Source organism: Limulus polyphemus, unplaced genomic scaffold (assembly GCF_000517525.1).
Source record: "Limulus polyphemus unplaced genomic scaffold, Limulus_polyphemus-2.1.2 Scaffold169, whole genome shotgun sequence".
Classification (NCBI taxonomy): Eukaryota; Metazoa; Arthropoda; class Merostomata; order Xiphosura; family Limulidae; genus Limulus; species Limulus polyphemus.
This window is the reverse complement of record NW_013665779.1, coordinates 310,065-326,454: the sequence shown is the minus strand read 5'-3', so window position 1 is coordinate 326,454 and position 16,390 is coordinate 310,065. Positions and strand designations below refer to the sequence as shown.

The following is a 16,390-nucleotide window of genomic DNA, read 5'->3' as shown; positions in this document are numbered from 1 at the left end:
GTATTTTTTTCTGTATTTAAGCTCTTTAATCACATAACATTTATTTTAATCTTCCTTGCTGTAATAATAAAAGGTAATGCAAAAGTGACTATACAGTCATTTCATTTAGAACACAGTTTAATGTATAACTGTCATTCTGAAACAAAATAATCAAATTGGTTTCAACTGTCTTAATAATATTTTCTTCAGTAATAACTGTATAGTAACTTTTGCTCCTCTCTGTATATTACAGTCAGTTGCATCTTTTTTTTATATACATGCCACAGTTTGTATGCAGCATTCCATTCAAACACCTTGTCATTATACATGCACTTGGCCAAAACTAACACATATTCTTACATTCAATTGATTAAAGATTTGAATATTGTCCAACAAAAAATTCCAAGCAATTTAACATGTTATTGTTAAACTATGACTTTAGTATAGGTGTATTATATATTTAAATGTAAAGCAAAATCTCAGTGTAATTAAGCACTGGCTTATATAGCAGTGACAATAAATAACTTGTCAGATCATGATCCTTATCTAGTTAATGGTGCTTAGCCTAAGATCCAGCTCAATTAAAATTTAACATAACACTGCAGTAAGAAATATCATAGAGCAAAGGGTATTAAAAGAAGTTAAGGATCATGTAAGTAAGCCCCTTACTAAAATTTTAAATGGGTCTTTGGGTAATGGAGGTGACAAGCAGTGTTCAGGTAATTATAGACCAATTGGTTTCACTTGTGTAGTAATAAAAGTTTTGGTGAGGCTGATTAAAAATACTTTGCAAAACCACTCGAAAAAATTTACAAATATGTTGGACTGCCAACATGGTTTCATACAGGTAAAAATTGAAAATCTTGTCTAACAAATCTTTTGACCTTTTTCGAAGATGTCACTGCTTATGTTGATGAGGGAAAAGGTGAGTTGGAGAAGAGGAATCAAAGGGTTGTAATTATTGGAGTTCAGTCAAACTAGATTGAAGCTGCAAGTGTGGTATCTCAAGGCTCTGTGCTGTGGCCCTCACTTTTTTAGTATATATTAACAATGTTTATAAAGAAATGGTCAACAAACTGATCAAGTGTGCTAATGTCAAAGCTGGGCAATTCAATCGATTATTTATGACCAGTAATTACATCAATTAGTGTCATACAAAATAATCAATTGTTTCTGATTATCACTGTTTTCAATTATTCCAACAATCAATTAATTGAAATTACAATTAAATTGACTTTTGTGAAAATAGTTAACTAAGTGAAATTTAAGTTTACATATTACTATTTTTTATTATTCCCACTATAAAAGTAATCAATATACTGTTATTATGTTTGTTATTAAGCACAAAGCTAAATAATGGACTACCTGTGCTCTGCCCAATTTTAGCCTCATGAGTAGTAGTTATTTTTATATTTCAAGTTTATTCAGCTCTGGTGATTTGGGGGGAGGGGAAGCTTGTGATTAAAAAAATGGGGTTTGATTCCCACTGCCACCAATCTTGCTTACCCAGTCTTTGTTATGGCAAATATCTGCCACTATCACAGATTTTGAGCTGTTGACTAGAGGGAAAGCAACTGGCTAGCAGCATCCATTGCTTTTTTTTTTTTTGCTTGTATTTACCTTGGTTTGAAGAACAATGTGTCATTAGTCAAACATAATCAATTAATTGGGCTGATGATCATTCAACTGGCAAATACCACTAATCACCCAACTCTGAACTGATATTAGTTTCAGTACAGCTGGCTATGAGAAGGATTTTGTTGATTTACAAAGGGATTTGTATTACTTGGCTAAGTGGTTGACATTTAATTATGCAAGTAAGGTAATGCATGTGAGCTACCTTAATTTAAACTATAACTAGCACTTTGTTACAAATCAGCCTAATAATGTTAAAGAGGATAAGTATCTTGGTGTTTGGTCAATCAGTTTCTCAAGACTTCCATTGTTGTACTTATACTTTATAGGATTACTGAATATAAATAATGAGGTTATCATTTCCTTGTAAAGTTGAATTTAAAGTACTGTGCTCAGTCTTGGGCTTGCATATTCAGTCTTATAAAGTGTTCAAAGGAGGGCTACTACTAGTACGTGTAGTAGCACAAAACTACAATTTACAATTACAAGGATGATTACTGGGGTGGAACTTTGAAGTGTAACTTAACGTCTTAGACTTAAGTCGTTGTCTCAAAAATGTTAAGTCATAAAAATTTAAATGCTATTTAAACGTACACGTCTTCTACTCTAGTTCTATTCTCTAGAACTACTATTAACACAGAATTCATATTTACAAATAACAAGCCTGTTTGAAACTTGTAAGCTATTTACTAACGTATCGCAACATAAGCCTAAAATTTAACCTACATAAATTAAATACACTGTTATTATTAGCACTAAACTTCGTAAACCTAAACGTGAAAAAAAAAAGTCAGACCGGGGTTAGACCCTAGAGTAGAAACCTGTATTTTCTTCTTCTTTTTTTATTTTTCTTCTTTTTAGCAACAACATCACTAGGAATTTCATCCTGTACAAGTTCATCAGGTTCCTCAATTTCGTCATTATTTTTTCCGTTTTGTTTTTCAATTATTTCCTCGTGATCCTGTAAAACCGCCGCCATAGTGAAAGTAATCCTAACCTGATTTATTCTAAACATAGGTAGCTTAGTGAAAACAAATAAAACTTAACATTGATAATTTTTTAAGAGAATATTAAATAAATGAAGTGATAAACAGGAAAAAAAAGGAAATATGATGACGTCCAAATATATATATATATATATATTGTAGGATAATGAATTCTATTTATTCTAAACTATGGTTTTTAATCGTTATTTTGTTAGGTTTATTTTGCTAGTTATTAAGCACAAAACTGCACAATGTGCTATCTGTGCTCTGCCCATCGCGGGTATTGAAATTCACATTTTAGCGTTGTAAGCCGTAAGACTTACCGCTGAGCCACTGGGTGGTTATTTTATCAAGAAATCGATACGAGATCTTCCCTTACTCTGATGTATGATTACTGGATTCGTGTATGATTATGTACAACAAATATTAATATGTTATAGCCATGTGATATGGAATCAGCGGTCAGGCCAGGAAGTGAAAAAAAAGATTATGATTTCATCAGAGTTGCCAGATTAGGGGGCAAACCTCTTTTTTGTAAGAGAAAATCGAATTCATATTGCATGGGGGTGAACGTGGAGGAGAGGAAATCAAATAAGGGCTTAATGTTGAAAATAGGTGAATGTCATTTCCTCTCCAGTGATATACTTTGAAGTTTTTCATATTGTTTTCATGCCTTCACATATTGGTAGACTACTTTACCAACCAATACTTCGTGCCATTTTCCTTTAAACTGCGCCTTGAACTCTACCCCTTAACTTCCCAAAATTAAATAAGACTATACTAGATAATACATAAGATGTACGTTTTATATAGTTCTTGATTCGCAAAAAATAATCCAACTAAAACAGAATAACTGCACACATTATTTTAAAGAAAAAAATCAGTGCATAATATCATAGTGGCCCCATGTTTGTAAGTAAAATGGTCACAGCCTCCTTTCATCTTGAACGTAAACTGGAATTGTAGCTTAAATGCGCATATTCACAATCCAAATGGAGCAAAATTAAATCTTGAAAAGACTAGCAAAAGTATTTGAAGCGATGTAAGTCTGCTCAGGAGTCTCATTTTAGATTGTGCTTGATAGCCAATGCATTTAAATGTTTCGGGACTGATTCTTTCTAGTGTACTAATGTTAATTAGGAATTTATCATTGAAAATATTCAAACTACTATTAAGGATTACCAGTACCGCTCCTCGAGTACCTTATCTGAAAGAATGTTATATGTAAAATATCCCACCTCTTATGTTGTCTACTGAGACTGTTTTGTCTCTGAAGCTGCATTAGTTGTGAATATGCTTATTTTTCTTTTGTGAAAGGGAAAGACAGAAATAGTCTTCTGGCTGTCTTTGCACTGCCCAGTCTAAAGGGATCTTGGGGCACTATGAATTAAGAACGAATGTACAGCTTTTACTATAGCTCTCACGGTGAAATGCTTGACTCAGGATAATCACCCCTCTCACTTCGTAGTTCACTAGTTCTTGGATTTGGGTCTCTATATCTATGGTACACTTTCCATAAAGATTCTTACATGCTCAGATCCTCCCTATTGGTATGCTTAAAGCATCCAAATAATTAGACATTGTTCAAAGGATAACTACGAATTTAACATTACATCAGCTATTTTACAATCTCTGTACCAGTTGTTGGTACCAAATCAGCCACATAGAGTTGAGCAGAAGATACAACATCTTTAATCGGGCAGTGTTGAGGTTTAGTTACTTTAAGTGGGGTAGAACATGACTTGCAGGCTTTGTATTAGTATATTGTTCAAAATGTGTTACCAGAGCACAGGTACTTGTATCTCAGGCAGATCGGTGCCATTGAATCTTGCCCCATCAGTCATGAATCACTCTATTATATATCTTTTTGTACACTGTTCTCTTTCAGTACAAGCAGGGTGATTGATTTTTGTCTCACTTGTTTCTGCTTTCTTTCATTTCGCATAACCATATTGTTTTACCCCGAATCTATCTCTGTACCTAAGAGTTTTCATTTATGTATTGTTTGATTTCTCTGAAACACTTTATTTGTTTAACCTCTAATATATATGTCTTTGAAATATCCACTGATGATTTTATAACTATTTTGGATTGAATCTATTATCATCTTCGTTTGAGACTAGAGACAGAGTGGAAATGCTTAGAACACAGGTGCTTTATTAAACTTTGGCAGCCAAATTTATCACCCGTTTTCCATCACTGATGGTAAACTTAAAATGTTATTTTAGATTTCCTTTCTCTTTTTCCTTGAGTATTAGGGTAGCAATTTTCTAACCTGCTATGTAAAGTGTGTTCTTTTTGCATATTTATGCACTACCTTCCAGCTTGTATATGTCTGTTTAGTTAGATACCTGTAACTTTCAACACGTATTGATTCATAATTTCTAATGATAAGTTTGCTGTACATAGTCTTCAGTATTTGCTTTACTTTTACTCGCATAACCTTTATTGTTTCATATAAATTGTATTTTATGTATTTCAAGTAATCTGGTTGTATTTATGTTATCAAAATTTCAAAATTCTACCATACTTTTATGGCCATATGATTTCCTCCTAGTATCCCCTGAGACCACAGTACTGACCGTATGCATAAGCAGTAAGCTAGTGTGAAGTTGAAAACACGTGGGCTGTCACAAAACTCTCTTAATTAATGTTTGTACATCACTCAGGAATATTGTAACTGTTCACCCTTCATTTGTCTCATTTGTTTTTCAATGAATTTGATATTAGACTTTTTCCCACATTAACCAAGGTTTGTTCATTTGTAATTAAGCACAAAGCTATTGAAACACAAGTATTGAAACCCGATTTTTTAGCGTCATTAGCCCACAGACATACTGCTGAGCTACTGGGAGCATAAACTAAAGGGATGTATTGCTATAAAATCCACACAAATAAGAAATTTTACTTAATAACATTTCAAAATTTTCTTTGAATAAATAGGCCGGGTATGATCAAGCAGTTAACATGCCGAATTGTGAATCCATGGTTTGCGTCCTGTTACCCCAAAATTACACTCTGCACTTTTGGGTCATGGGTAAGTTATAAGACTAGCTCCTTCCCTCAAGTTTATCAGTTCAAAATTAAAGGTGTCTAGCGCAGACAGCGTTTGTGTCGCGTTGTGCGAACATCCAATAGAAAAGAACAAATTTCTTCTTCTGTACAAATATTTGATATGAGAAGAGACAGTTTCATTTATTATGATCGTGTCCTTCAAATTTAATAATGAAGACAAAGACAGTTGATAAAACATAAAACCTTTTATTAACAATGTTCGAACGTTTTGGAATAACTTATTCCATCTTCAGAGAAATCTGAAAATCGTGCTCCAAAGATGATTATTACTAAAAATTATAATATAATAACGTGATCATTAGTTTACTTAGTTATTAAGCATAACCATTGACATATTTCTGGTTCCCATAATAACTTAAGTACAAAGTTAAAGGTGAAAAACATTATACAAGAATCACTTTGCTATATTTTAGTATAATCGTATATCTCGTGACTAATTAGAATTACCGCATATAAGCATTTGGCCTAGGACGATTTCAAAAGTTGTTAAACGGAAAACTTGGACCCCTTTCACGAAGAGACTTCGTTTATCATATACTTATTTTCAATATTACACACGGGACGTCACTGAAAACGATTATTTTTACTGTTTTGTGTATGTTAGTCTGCTTCAAACAGTGATATTAACATCCAACAACAAAATAACGAAAATTCTTTACTTCAAAAGAAACGCAATAGCTCAAGTGCTTTTAGAAAGTGGACTCGGGTTATTGGGTGTCATTTCCGCTACTATCGTGTTTCGGAATATGACGAAAGACTGCTTTAACTTGATATCTACAAAAATGATCACTTCTTGACCATATCTAGAAAAAACGTAACTGATAGATAAAACAATGAGCAAACCTCGATACACTATGCTTTTAAAATAGAACAAGAACATGTCTCAAGATAGTATATTTCATAGACATAACAATAATCATACACCGAGGCAGTGTACTTGATAAACACAAAAGTGATAATACTGTATAATTAAGTAGGTACGACAGTGAACACACATCGACGTGGTATAACTGATAGATACAACAGTGAGCGTACCTCGAGACAGTCTACTTGACAGGTAAAACAGTGAGCATAGTTCAAGATAATATACTTGATAGATACAACAGTGAGCATACCACGAGATAATACACCTTATACGTACAACAATAAACATACCACGAGACAATATACTGGATAGATAGATAGATAGAACAAGAAACATACCTCAAGACAGTATACTTCAAAGATACAACAGTGAATAAATCTCGAGACAGTACACCTGATACGTAAAACAATAAACTTACCTCTGGACTAGACAATATACTTGATATGTACAACAGTGAGCATACCCCGAGGCAGTATACTTGATAGATAGAACAATAAACATACCTGGAAACCGTGCACTTGATAGATTCAACACGAACATACCTCGAAACAGTATGCTTGATAAGTAGAATATGAACACGCCTTAATTAGCATAGATGATAGAAACAACAGTGAACATATCTTGAGTCAGGATAGATAACGTACACAAAGTAGATCATACTTTCGAAAGATATACTTGGGCCATATATTTACACTCTAATACTTCCCCCACGCAATATCTAGTACGCATACTTAAATTCCAATTATGTACATCAGTATTACTTTGTGTGCCGTGCTCGTACTCTACAGAAACAGAATACTCTCTACATCTAGCAGCTACGTGTTAAAAATTTTGAGTTTCATTTAATCAAATTCCTTACATACACCAGAAACTTCGAATACTTTATTATAATCAACTGAGTGAACTTATATAAAAAGGTTCACAAGATATATGGCTTCAGAGAGCACACGGTGAATTGTATCAAACTATTCATGCCATTTTTTTTTTTTTTTTTTGACAGTGCACGTACTTTGTCGCGGTAATTTGTCGCGATGAATCCCACTCACGCACAGTTTAAATAACATTTCTACGTTGATCAATTTATGAGGCAAGTAACAGTCAGGAAGTGTCATAACCATGGCCACATCCTGATGATGTTTGAAACCCTGGTCTAACTCGTTTTATTGATCCAAATCGCCTACTATATCGTCATAGTCTCTGGCCTGAACTGCCACGTTACGAGCAATACCAGTTTAATTTACGCATGTACGTATTTTCTCTAATACATCACTCAAAATTAATCCCTTAACTTAGCAAAATACAATTAAATCCTTACGAAAAGTAGAGCTCTGTAAGTCTTTAAATGATCGCGCTGCTGCTGCTCTGCTGTATTGAACGTTCCAATTTCGCATTATATGAAAGATACCATAACGCAGGTTTGCAAAATACAGGGTAATTGTCGTGCCGTATGGTAAAAGAATCTGGCAATGTAGAGTAAACGTGCAATGCAAGGTATAGACGCGTCTAAAAATACTGACTTATTTGAAACATAGCATATGAATTTTGCATAACTGAAATCGTTATGATTTTACTAAACTCTATTAAAAACGAAGTAATTACTTGGACTAAGCTGACCAAACTACAACATGTTATTGATTGATAAATGGTCTTCAGTTGATTAAATCCACCTTTGATGCATTACAGCATGATTAACATAAAAGGTTGTTTTACCTCAGTCAAACTTAAAAATCAATAATGTTAAAAGAAGACATTATATTGTACAATTTAATTTTGTAAACAACTTTAATTTTGGTATTGATTTAAAACAGACGTTTTTAATAAAATTAATTTTGATGTTGATTTTAAATAGACGTTTTTAACAATATTAATTTTGGTGTTGATATTAAACAGATGTTTTTACTTTTTTTATGTCTATAGAGTGATGCCATCTAGCTTTCCAATTTTCATCACCTGGCGGTAGTGTAGTTCGTAACCACCTTGTAACATTGGTTTTCCTAAACAAAATAATGAGGATTAAATATTTGTTATATACTATACCTTTTTTATTTCCGATATTTAAGCAAATATGAAGTTTTTTTTTATCCTTATCTTAGGTCTATTCTTTCAAATAGGCGATCTATTTATGTTGATAAAAAAAATTCAGGACCAAGTGCAAATTACATAATAATGGTTTTATTATTTTTCTTTGCAGTAGTCCCCCAGTGGGTCAACGTTAAGTTTAAAGATTTACAACACTTTAAACTGTGGTTCGATTCCCTGAGGTGGACAGAAGACAAATAGCCTATCATACAGCTTTACGCTAAAATAAACAAACAAACGAAAAATCCTTTGTAGTAACTACACATATCCTTACTTATAAATACCATTAACAAATATAAGTTTCAAATTAGAAAAATATTATTTCTTAAATGTTTCGTGGTTAATATTTGAAAAATTAACTTCTTTTTTCACTTCATTGATATATTATAACAAATCTTCTAGCAGAAAAATAAAATTACATTATTTTTATAATTTCCATGAAAGTTATGTTGAATTTATTGGTTTTTCACTGTCGTTCTATTGTATGCACGGGAAGAGTTAACCGAGATACCGTAATGATTTATATTAGTTTACATTGCTGGCTGCTAGAGCTCAGCCAATGACAAATGATTCACCAGTTCGCGTCCACCCTTTGCGCATCACTAAAAGCTAGGACCGGGCTTCAGTTCTGTAGGGTTCGCTATATTATCCCACCAGGCGTCGTTCATCACTGCACTGCCTCTTCTCTCTCTCTCTTTATGAAGAAAATTGTGAAGATGGAGAAACAAACCAGCGTTTAATATCTTAAACTGTAATAATTACAGCATGTAAAGACTCATACTGTCCGTAGATTAATCACATCACCTGCTTCAATCTGATAAAATACAAAAGGAGCTGGATCTCGCTGCATCTATACGCTATCCCTGACTACATCCATATACATAAAGAACAAAGAAGCGTTCAAACAGTGCTCAAGTACTGCCGGATGCTTTCGTTACATTCAAGGTAAGTCCTGTTTTGTATTCAATACATTAAAATAAGTTTTTATCCAGTAAAGCTGGGATTAATTTGTTAGAAAAACATATTCTAATTTTATTTTTTTCATTGGATTAGAAGGGAATTAAGACTATTTTTAATATTCACAACCGTAAGTTGTATAAAGAGAATCGTCACTTCCATGCAAGCTATAGAAAATTAAAGTTCCGTGCAATATTTTTTCGACTCAAGTCTCTCTCTTGACCCTGACTTTGTACGTCAAAATGGATAGTTTCTAGTCGAAATAGTATTAGAAAACTAAAATCGTTAAAAATTAAAAAGAAAAAAAAAGATAGCTTATTTCAAAAGACTGTAATAATCTCAATAAATTCGAGAGCAATTTTAACATTTAAAAGTTTGAAGGTATCAGTTTGCGAATTAATAGTTTATTATTGGGTATTACCAATATCTAGCAGAATCCTGTAAAACTTGTTTAATTATACAAAGCCTACTATACTATGATTAAATACATATTGACGATTTCATTACTTGTTTGTCAAGGTACACCTTATAAATTTATTATGGAATATCATCATATATATAATAATAAATTTCAAAATTGTGTCTCCAGGAGATACCGTGTAGTCTTGTTATTCAAACACTCTGTTTTATACATAGCAGTATATCTTAACATTGTGTCTACAGGGTCTACCGTGTGATTTTCTTACCGAGACACGCCGTTCTCTATATAAAAGTATATTTTAACACTGTATCTATATGGTCTACCGTGTAATATTACTATGTACTATGTAACAGGCAATTTTAATACCGGTCTACAGGATATGCCGTGTCAAAGCCACAAAACAAAAATTTAAAGAGAGGAACTGACTTCCCATCCTATCTAGACCGGTCGTGGCCAACTGGTTAGTGTTCCTAGACTGTGAATCTGAAGGTTCATGGTACATTAATCGCTGATACGAAGATGGGCTTCGCAATTTCGTACAATAGTGGGAACTATATAAATGATAGTTTTGTAGCCAAAATTTTTAAAAATAAAAAGAAGAAACAGATCTACTGTATTTTTTTCTGCTTACGTAGCCTGTTCATTATACATAAAATATTCATGCTTATTGCTCTTCTCCTGAATATTATTCGTTTTTAAAACAGGTTCTTTGCCTACCTTTAATTTTAGAACCACGTAAAGTTTACCAGAAAAATTTTAAATTTTCTGTACCATGAAACTTTGTCCATCAATAAAAAAACATGGTAAAAGTATTTTTATTCTATAAAGAATGAATGTAGAAAATAAAGTTCAGTATGCACACTTTTGTAAAGTCTGACTGTCAAAAATCTATAATTTACTTTAAAATGGCTTTTCAAGTAATCTGTATTCCTCTATTATTCGCCGTTAAGAGAACCAACTCCAAACTCAGTAGTTAATACTGAACTAATCCCTTGCAACGTGAGCACCTAGCGACCACGGCCAGCGGATTCTCATTTTATTTCTCTTAAATTTGTGCCTGTGGACTTACATCGCTAGAGACCGAGTTTCGATACCCATGGAGGGTAGAGCACAGATAGCCCATTGTGTAGTTTTGTGCTTAATTAAAAAAACAAACAAACTCTTAAATTTGACGGTATACCCCAATCCTAGCTCTAGCGGTATGAAGCAATAAATTCAATCTGCGTCTATTTATTGAGGCAGTTACCTATTTCTTCTTAGCTGTAAATATATATTAATTATTGAAAGCATGCCACACTAGAAAGACCATTAATTAATAAAAATAACCTCCTCCCCTTCCTCTGGTCACTTTTATTCCAAGAGTTCATCTTGCATAGCTCAGCTCAAAACTAGTGTTATCGGGTATAACTGCTCCTTCCGGCTTTTTCTCACACGTTGTCATCTTTAAAGGTAACAATCCCATGTAACCTACTGAAACATCTTGATCTGCATATTACTCCCCTGTATGAATTGCTTCCATTTAAAGGTTGTGTTAAACAATAATTATCACAGTCTTGGGATGACAGCACACAAAAATAAGTGATATCCACCCAAAAAGGGTTGAGCAGGAAAAAACTCACAAAAAATTCTGCTTTAACTCAAAATTAATTTATAAGCTTAGCTCTTAAATTATCACTGTGCCACATTACACTTTGTTTAGTGTAACTCAGTGATGATTCTGAAATGAATTAGAAACCCAACTGAATGTTTGCTTGGCTTGTTTTGAATTTGGATACTACCTGCGATAGCTGTCCCTAATTTAGCAGGAATAGACCACCCACTGACAATTCTTGGGCTACTCTTTTACCAACAAATAGTAAGATTGACCGTAACATTATAATCTCCCCACAGCTGAAAAGGTGAGCATTTTCGGTGACGGAGATTTTAACCCGTTACCCTCAAATTGCGAGTTGAGTGCCTAAATTACCACTCACAATTCTTGGGCTACTCTTTTACCAACGAATAGTAAGATTGACCGTAACATTATAATCTCCCCACAGCTGAAAAGATGAGCATTTTCGGTGACGGAGATTTGAACCCGTTACCCTCAAATTGCGATTTGAGTGCCTAAATTACCAGGCCATGCCAGGCTCCCAAACTAAATGTAAATTTAGTTTTACACACCTTGATGAAATAGTACAGTGCGAGTACTGCTCAGTTGTTTTATTTTACTGCAACAGCACCTACTGTTTGAGCTACGTCAAAATTTTGATCTTTTTTTCGCTCAAGCGTTTTTGGATGGATCCTACCTACTCTAATGTGAGACAAGGATAGCCCCAGGGTTGCTGTTGACTAGCTGCCTTCCTTTTAATCTATCAGTTCAAGAATAAATACAGCTTTATCACAGTTAGCCCTTGAGTAACTTTGGGTGAAAATTCTAAACAAACAAACGTACCCACTGTATCAATTCTATAGCAGAGGAAACGAACAAGATCATTTTTTCCCCAATCAAAGATAGTGCTCTTTCAAAAGATTAATTCATTAATAAAAATGAGCAATGAAGATATGAAGATAAAAATGCTTTTACACTGTTACTGAATTATTTTATTTTGCAACGTTACGGCCTTAAGCCTACTTCAGGCAAAGAACAAAATACAACTGATTTTCCACCATACTCAGTTGTATTTTGTTCTTTACGTGAAGTAGGCCTAAGACCGAAACGTTGCCAGATAAATTCATTTAGTAAGAGTGCAGGAAGAATTTTTTTATCTACTTCTTTTCGTTGTTTAGTGTTATCGAAGATAATTTTTCTTAATCTCACAGTGCACAGATTGATATTATGCACAACAAAGTAAGGTGGTCTAACGAATAATTTTGAAAGTAATAAAGGTTGATATTTGAAACAGACAGCCTAGAATGTAAATATTTGAATATTTATGCAGACATAAAAGGTATGATACTTACAATTAATATCGTTTTATTTTGCGATCATTCTAATATGCTCTTTACCTCTATTATATTGTAAATAAACATGTGCATAAGCTCACACTTCAGTTAAAGCTATCTGAGCTTAACTGTAACTAAAAGTAAAATACTGGTGTTAAAGCCGTTAGTAGAATATCAAACAACATAAAATAAACAAATTGGTTTAGAATAGTTTAGTAAAAAAGAAAAAATATCCCTCTTTTAAAAACTGGCTTTATCAATGTACATTTCCATAAAACTTAAATGAATAAGAATTTCTAGAAAATCAACTATTGAAATATTTATCCCGGGTACTAATTCAATGTATTACGTTCCCATTTATGTTTGTCTTAATAAGTGTCTAATCCCTAAATGAATCTTGTTCTGTGAATTCAAGCGTTTAAATACCTTACTTTCTACATTCCTTCATTCTACTTTGATTGTGGCGGGGGCATGGTCTAGACAAGAGTAGACTAAAAATAATTATCTAAAAGACACTATTTTTATCCATTGAAAATTCAACCATGTTGTATTGTAAAATTCAATATCTTAAGTATGAATATTTATAATTTCAAGTAAAAAATGCAATATTGGCTCTTTAAGTTTCTTTGTTTTGATTGGTTAAAGTGATAAATAATTATCTCTTAATTTTTCTTTGTTGCTTCTTTTTCTCATTTCATTTAGAGCTAATCTTTTGGCAATAAAAGAAAAGAATCAACATGATCAAGAGCAGCAGACTGTTTTCCAGATTCAAACTTTTAAGTTGGAACATTTTTTTTGTGATCACAGCAACCTGGGCTATTGGAGAATCTCATAAATGCCCTGACAGACGCAAAATTAGCCCGTGTGTTTGTATCCAAAAGTCTCAAGGAGTGGAAGTGACATGTGAAGGGGCTAGTAGCAACCAACTCAGGGAAGCTTTAGAAAACTTCGATCAGAATCTGTTTTATCTAATACTGAAAAATAACAGTCTTACCAGCATTCCACCTTTTTTACTAGAAGGGCTAAAAGTGCGCCATTTTTACTCTCACTATGGGGATACCTCCACAATTGACGAAGGTGCTTTTTCTTCACTAGTTGGAAGCATTGAAACGATGGATCTCTCCCACAACTCCTTCCAACGTATACCCTCTAAAGCTCTCGAGGCCCTTGGTACCCTGGTGCATCTGACCTTGAATTACAATAATATCGAACTGCTTCACTCAGAAGCGTTTCGAGGACTGCGCTCCCTTGAAAGAATGTCTTTGTTTGGCAACAGAATCACACATATCGACAGCCTGGCCTTCGCTAGCATGGGGAACAACCTTAAACAGCTAAACCTTGGAAGAAATCAACTTACTACTATTCCCATTGAGCCACTGAAACAAGTTCCAGGCCTCAAGAACTTAAAACTTTCCGAAAACATGATCGATACTATTATACCTGACCAGTTCAGAGAAATGGGAGGACATCTTGACACTATTATTCTAGCTGGAAACCGCATAAATGAACTTCCTCAGAAAGCATTTGCCCATCTTTTAGCGTTGAACTCAATAAATCTTGAACGAAACCGAATAAAAACAATTCATCCTGAAGCATTTCTTGGAGTTGAAGGTAAGTTGAAATTAATAACAAATTTCTAATATTATACATAATAAGAATAAAGGGAGTAACTGGAGTGTAGTTTCAACATTAACACCACATCTTGAATTAGGAGTTAGAATTTAAATAGTAACATAAAATAAACAAATTAATCTAGAATAGTTTAGTCCATTAAAGACCCCCTTTAAAAGCTGGATTTTCAATTGTTTGGAGTATGGTTGCAATATTAATACCACATCTGGTAAAAGATCTAGAATTTGAAACACTAAGGGTTTTGCCCACAAAAAATGCAGTAAATCTATATGAAGACTGGAAATGCACGTTATTTTTATGTATCTCTTGTATCAGTAATTCACTATTATAAAAGTTTGACTCTAGAACACAGCTTTTCATCTGAACAACTTTAAAAACCAGAACTGCTGATGAGAAGTCTAAGGTGATTAGGTGTATTTACCACACCGTTATTTCAATGGCAGGATACGATTTAGCATCTAGTTCGACAAGAATTTCTCGCTTTGGAAAAAAATAAATTCGAAAAACTTCTTCTACAACTTCGATTATGACTTGTGTTCAGGCAGAGTCCGTACAACAATAATAAATTAAAAAGTCAGCTTAATGGTCAATTTTAGAACGAGATAGGTTATTTTGGCAAATTCAAACCATTGGGGAACATTTGTCATTAATAAACTTTTTTGTCATCTTGAACATCAATTCCATTATTGCATAATGAAACAATATAGAAAGTTTATATGGGTATAATATTGAAATATAATCACTCATAATGCGAAATTCACTTTTAAAACAAGTTACCTTATGCTTTCCTTGTTTTTCGAAAGTAATTTGTTCTGGTTAAATCAGTAGGGTGACATTTAGGAAGATAGTTCTACATACGTATAATTAGTAGCTAAGTTTACGTAAATTTAGAAAGGAAACGTTTTATGAAGTAAGCATTAAAGAAAGATGAGTATCTAAAAACTTGCCTACATAGAAAGACGAAGAGGATATAGAAACTTAGGTTTCAGAAAAATGGGGAGAAAAGCACAAAGACAGGTTATATACATTTTTAAATTTTATAAGTGAAAAGACCTGGAGTTATTACCCCTTTAATTTTTATAAAAGCTAAGAAGAGAAAGATATTAAAATCGAAGTTACATGACCTTTTTACAGAAGAAAGACGGGGGGGAGGTACATAAACGTAGATTACCTGCCTCTTAACTCTTGAGAATAAAGAGGAAAACGGCTACCAAGATTTAGAGTATACTACTTCTTAATTATTTCAGAAAAAAAGGGAGAATGACCTAAAGACCTAGATTATATTCTCCTTCACTCTTGCAGAAGAAATTAACGAACTGTTCAAAAATCTAAGTTAAACTACCCTTCAGTTTTTATAAAAGAAGAAGAGGATGCATAAACATAATATTAAAGAACAATAACAAGGAAGAGTATAAAGATCAATCTTTTATTACCCCCTTAACTCTTACGGAAAACGGGGGACAGTATAAAGATCAATCTTTTATTACCCCTTAACTCTTACGGAAAACGGGGGAGAGTATAAAGATCAATCTTTTATTACCCCTTAACTCTTACGGAAAACGGGGGAGAGTATAAAGATCAATATTATATTACCCCTTAACTCTTACGGAAAACGGGGGAGAGTATAAAGATCAATATTATATTATCCCTTAACTCTTACGGAAAACGGAGGAGAGTATAAAGATCAATCTTATATTACCCCTTAACTCTTACGGAAAACGGGGGAGAGTATAAAGATCAATATTATATTATCCCTTAACTCTTACGGAAAACGAGGGAGAGTATAAAGATCAATATTATATTATCCCTTAACTCTTACGGAAAACGGGGGAGAGT

General features: G+C 33.3%; 2 protein-coding genes across 3 annotated transcripts in view; one reads left to right on the top strand and one right to left on the bottom strand.

Annotated features, from left to right (window-relative positions):
• LOC106477781 (methionine aminopeptidase 2-like) overlaps window positions 1-7,269 on the bottom strand; it is a 44,859-nt gene extending 37,590 nt beyond the window's left edge. The window contains exon 1 of one of the 2 annotated variants that reach the window (XM_022381501.1): window positions 7,044-7,269. The gene's annotated coding sequence lies outside the window, so the exon portion shown is untranslated. Of the gene's footprint in view, window positions 1-2,435; window positions 2,623-7,043 lie in introns of those variants that run through there. The other variant, XM_013938311.2, reaches the window with a different exon arrangement.
• A 1,939-nt stretch (window positions 7,270-9,208) lies between these two features.
• The window catches only part of LOC106477734 (leucine-rich repeats and immunoglobulin-like domains protein 3), a 16,290-nt gene continuing 9,108 nt past the window's right edge, over window positions 9,209-16,390 (top strand). Inside the window, exons 1-2 of the mRNA XM_013938271.2 lie at window positions 9,209-9,564; window positions 13,625-14,533. Of these exons, the coding sequence (XP_013793725.2) occupies window positions 13,660-14,533 (874 nt within the window). The 5' untranslated portion in view covers window positions 9,209-9,564; window positions 13,625-13,659. The remainder of the gene's footprint in view (window positions 9,565-13,624; window positions 14,534-16,390) is intronic.